The sequence below is a fragment of the Scomber scombrus genome, chromosome 20, assembly GCF_963691925.1.
Source record: "Scomber scombrus chromosome 20, fScoSco1.1, whole genome shotgun sequence".
NCBI classification, from domain to species: domain Eukaryota; kingdom Metazoa; phylum Chordata; class Actinopteri; order Scombriformes; family Scombridae; genus Scomber; species Scomber scombrus.
In genome coordinates this window covers 24,870,799-24,875,798 of record NC_084989.1, presented here as the reverse complement: position 1 = coordinate 24,875,798, position 5,000 = coordinate 24,870,799, and the positions used below count along the sequence as shown (strand labels likewise).

At 34.2% G+C, this 5,000-nt stretch overlaps 1 protein-coding gene across 1 annotated transcript in view; it reads right to left on the bottom strand.

The window, feature by feature from the left end:
* Window positions 1–5,000, bottom strand: part of si:ch1073-391i24.1 (receptor-type tyrosine-protein phosphatase mu) — a 35,025-nt gene that overhangs the window by 6,446 nt on the left and 23,579 nt on the right. The window contains 4 exon segments of the mRNA XM_062441451.1: window positions 3,437–3,610; window positions 3,707–3,856; window positions 4,516–4,641; window positions 4,643–4,652. Of these exon segments, the coding sequence (XP_062297435.1) occupies window positions 3,437–3,610; window positions 3,707–3,856; window positions 4,516–4,641; window positions 4,643–4,652 (460 nt within the window).

Here is a 5,000-nt window from a genome sequence, read left to right as displayed (position 1 = left end):
TTTTTTTTTCTTTTTCTATTTCATAGCTATTTGTTTTTAATTTAACTTATGATGTTAATATAGATAGAGGTATATAAAGGTATATAAAGGTATATAGAGGTATATAGAGGTATATAAAGGTATATAGAGGTATATAGAGGTATATAAAGGTATATAAAGGTATATAGAGGTATATAAAGGTATATAGAGGTATATAAAGGTATATAGAGGTATATAGAGGTATATAAAGGTATATAGAGGTATATAAAGGTATATAGAGGTATATAAAGGTATATAAAGGTATATAGAGGTATATAAAGGTATATAGAGGTATATAGAGGTATATAGAGGTATATAGAGGTATATAGAGGTATATAAAGGTATATAGAGGTATATAAAGGTATATAGAGGTATATAGAGGTATATAAAGGTATATAGAGGTATATAAAGGTATATAAAGGTATATAGAGGTATATAAAGGTATATAAAGGTATATAGAGGTATATAAAGGTATATAAAGGTATATAGAGGTATATAAAGGTATATAAAGGTATATAGAGGTATATAAAGGTATATAAAGGTATATAGAGGTATATAGAGGTATATAGAGGTATATAAAGGTATATAGAGGTATATAGAGGTATATAGAGGTATATAAAGGTATATAGAGGTATATAAAGGTATATAGAGGTATATAAAGGTATATAGAGGTATATAGAGGTATATAGAGGTATATAGAGGTATATAAAGGTATATAGAGGTATATAAAGGTATATAAAGGTATATAAAGGTATATAGAGGTATATAAAGGTATATAGAGGTATATAAAGGTATATAGAGGTATATAGAGGTATATAGAGGTATATAGAGGTATATAAAGGTATATAGAGGTATATAAAGGTATATAGAGGTATATAAAGGTATATAAAGGTATATAAAGGTATATAGAGGTATATAAAGGTATATAGAGGTATATAGAGGTATATAAAGGTATATAGAGGTATATAAAGGTATATAAAGGTATATAGAGGTATATAAAGGTATATAGAGGTATATAAAGGTATATAGAGGTATATAAAGGTATATAGAGGTATATAAAGGTATATAAAGGTATATAGAGGTATATAAGGTATATAGAGGTATATAAAGGTATATAGAGGTATATAAAGGTATATAAAGGTATATAAAGGTATATAGAGGTATATAAAGGTATATAGAGGTATATAAAGGTATATAGAGGTATATAGAGGTATATAAAGGTATATAAAGGTATATAGAGGTATATAAAGGTATATAGAGGTATATAAAGGTATATAAAGGTATATAGAGGTATATAAAGGTATATAAAGGTATATAGAGGTATATAAAGGTATATAGAGGTATATAAAGGTATATAGAGGTATATAGAGGTATATAAAGGTATATAAAGGTATATAGAGGTATATAAAGGTATATAGAGGTATATAAAGGTATATAGAGGTATATAAAGGTATATAAAGGTATATAGAGGTATATAGAGGTATATAGAGGTATATAGAGGTATATAGAGGTATATAAAGGTATATAGAGGTATATAAAGGTATATAAAGGTATATAGAGGTATATAAAGGGTATATAGAGGTATATAGAGGTATATAAGGTATATAAAGGTATATAGAGGTATATAAAGGTATATAGAGGTATATAGAGGTATATAAAGGTATATAAAGGTATATAGAGGTATATAAAGGTATATAGAGGTATATTAGAGGTATATAAAGGTATATAGAGGTATTATAAAGGTATATAGAGGTATATAAGGTATATAAAGGTATATAGAGGTATATAGAGGTATATAAAGGTATATAAAGGTATATAGAGGTATATAAAGGTATATAGAGGTATATAAAGGTATATAGAGGTATATAAAGGTATATAAGGTATATAAAGGTATATAGAGGTATATAAGGTATATAGAGGTATATAGAGGTATATAAAGGTATATAAAGGTATATAGAGGTATATAAAGGTATATAGAGGTATATAGAGGTATATAAAGGTATATAAAGGTATATAGAGGTATATTAAAGGTATATAGAGGTATATAGAGGTATATAAAGGTATATAAAGGTATATAGAGGTATATAAAGGTATATAGAGGTATATAGAGGTATATAAAGGTATATAAAGGTATATAGAGGTATATAAAGGTATATAAAGGTATATAGAGGTATATAAGGTATATAGAGGTTATATAGAGGTATATAAAGGTATATAAAGGTATATAGAGGTATATAAAGGTATATAGAGGTATATAAAGGTATATAAAGGTATATAGAGGTATATAAAGGTATATAGAGGTATATAGAGGTATATAAAGGTATATAGAGGTATATAAAGGTATAAAGGTATATAGAGGTATATAAAGGTATATAGAGGTATTAGGTATACAAAGGTATATAGAGGTATACAAAGGTATATAGAGGTATATAAAGGTATATAAAGGTATATAGAGGTATATAAAGGTATATAGAGGTATATAGAGGTATATAAAGGTATATAGAGGTATATAGAGGTATATAAAGGTATATAGAGGTATATAAAGGTATATAAAGGTATATAGAGGTATATAAAGGTATATAGAGGTATATAAAGGTATATAGAGGTATATAGAGGTATATAAAGGTATATAGAGGTATATAAAGGTATATAGAGGTATATAGAGGTATACAAAGGTATATAGAGGTATATAAGGTATATAAAGGTATATAGAGGTATTTAGAGGTATATAGAGGTATATAAAGGTATATAGAGGTATATAAAGGTATATAAAGGTATATAAAGGTATATAGAGGTATATAAAGGTATATAGAGGTATATAGAGGTATATAGAGGTATATAGGTATTTAAGGTATATAGGTTATAGAGGTATATAGAGGTATATAGAGGTATTATAGGTATATAGAGGTATATAGAGGTATATAGAGGTATATAAAGGTATATAGAGGTATATAAAGGTATATAGAGGTATTTAGAGGTATATAGAGGTATATAAGGTATATAGAGGTATATAGAGGTATATAAAGGTATATAGAGGTATATAGAGGTATATAGAGGTATATAGAGGTATATAAAGGTATATAGAGGTATATAAAGGCCTTTAAGCCCTTTTGGGTTTCTTGCCGCTACCTTGGGTTAAGGTTAGGGTTACTTTTCTTTTGTTGCTATTTCTTTATCTTTTTCCTTTTTGTCTTATTATTGTTCAAAATAAAAAACTTCAAACTCCAGCTTCAGACTTTACAGGATGTTTTAGTTCCTGATGTTATATTTCAGTTATTATGAAGTTAAACTTTTCCTGCAGTAAATGATCTGAGTTCTTCTTCTTCTTCCTCTCGTTAAGTTAAAAAGTGTTTCAGCAGAAGAAGCTCATGTGTTGAAGCTGAGAGCTGGTCAGTGTGCTGCAGGGTGCGTTACATACGTCCATCAGCGCAGCGTTGATGTAGTTGGAGCTTTCTCCGTCGATGGTGATGAGGAACGGCAGGCAGCGGTCCGGAGGCAGGACGTCCATGCAGCGGTTCTTCTCGTGATTCCTAGGCAACAGAGCGATGCTGCAGTCCTCCACCCGCAGCGTCGGTGTCACCATGTTCAGGGTCTGAGGAGCCGATCAATAACATGTAGATATAACTACAGCTGTTTATATTAGTAAATAATACATAAAGTGTTGCTTAATACGTGATCAATACGTTACCCTGAACTCCTCTTTGATCTGACTGGAGTTGGTCTGAGGATCCAATCGGTTCATCTCGTAATAAACTGATCGCAGCTGATTGGCCGGAATCGCCGTGTCGCCACAGAGACACGCCTCCAAGATGGCGTCATGGATGAAGACGTACTGCTCCTGTAGGAGGAGGAGGAGGAGGGGGAGCAGGAGGAGGAGGAGGAGGAAGAGGAGGAGGAGGAGGATGAGGAGGAGAGGGAGCAGGAGGAGGATGAGGAGGAAGAGGAGGAGGAGGAGAGGGAGGAAGAGTAGAGGGAGCAGGAGGAGGATGAGGAGGAAGAGGAGGAGGAGGAGGATGACGAGAGTAAGGAAGAGGAGGAGGAGGAGAGGGAGGAGGAGAGGAAGGAAGGAAGAGGAGGAAGAGGAGGAGGAGGAGGAGAGGAAGCAGGAGGAGGATGAGGAGGAGAGGAGGAGCAAGAGGAGGATGAGGAGGAGGAGGAGGAAGAGGAGGAGGAGGAGGAGGAAGAGGAGAGGGAGCAGGAGGAGGAAGAGGAGGAGGACGAGAGGAAGAAAGGAAGAGGAGGAAGAGGAAGCAGGAGGAGGATGAGGAGGAGAGGGAGGATGAGGAGGATGAGGAGGAGAGGGAGGATGAGGAGGATGAGGAGGAGAGGGAGCAAGAGGAGGAGGAGGAGGAGGAGGAGGAGATGAAACGTAATATTTAGAACAATTGTATTCCATTACCTTTATTTAATATAAAAATGTGTGTGTGTGTGTGTGTGTGTGTGTGTGTGTGGTGTGTGTGTGTGTGTGTGTGTGTGTGTGTGTGTGTGTGTGTGTACCTCCGTCTGGACCATGTTAACTCTTCTTGCTCTCAGCTCTCGGACACAGTTGTAGATGTCGACCACTCCTTCTCTCTCTGCCATGTCCAACATGATGTCAATCACTATGAAACACCCTGTACGGCCCCGCCCCCGCACTGACACACACACACACACACACACACACACACACACACACACACACACACACAGAGACAGACACACACACACACACACACACACACACGCAAACACACACACACGTTATATACAGTTGCAGCTGCATGTAATTATTATTTTTGGCCACTGGGGGGCAGCAGACTGACATCATTTTATCACCTTACAAACAAACAGAGCCTCAGTGTTAGTCATTAACAGTGTGTGTGTGTGTGTGTGTGTGTTACTGTGTGTGTGTGTTACTGTGTGTGTGTGTTACTGTGTGTGTGTGTGTGTGTTTGTTATTGAGTGTGTGTTACTGTGTGTGTGTTACTGCGTGTTTGTGTGTT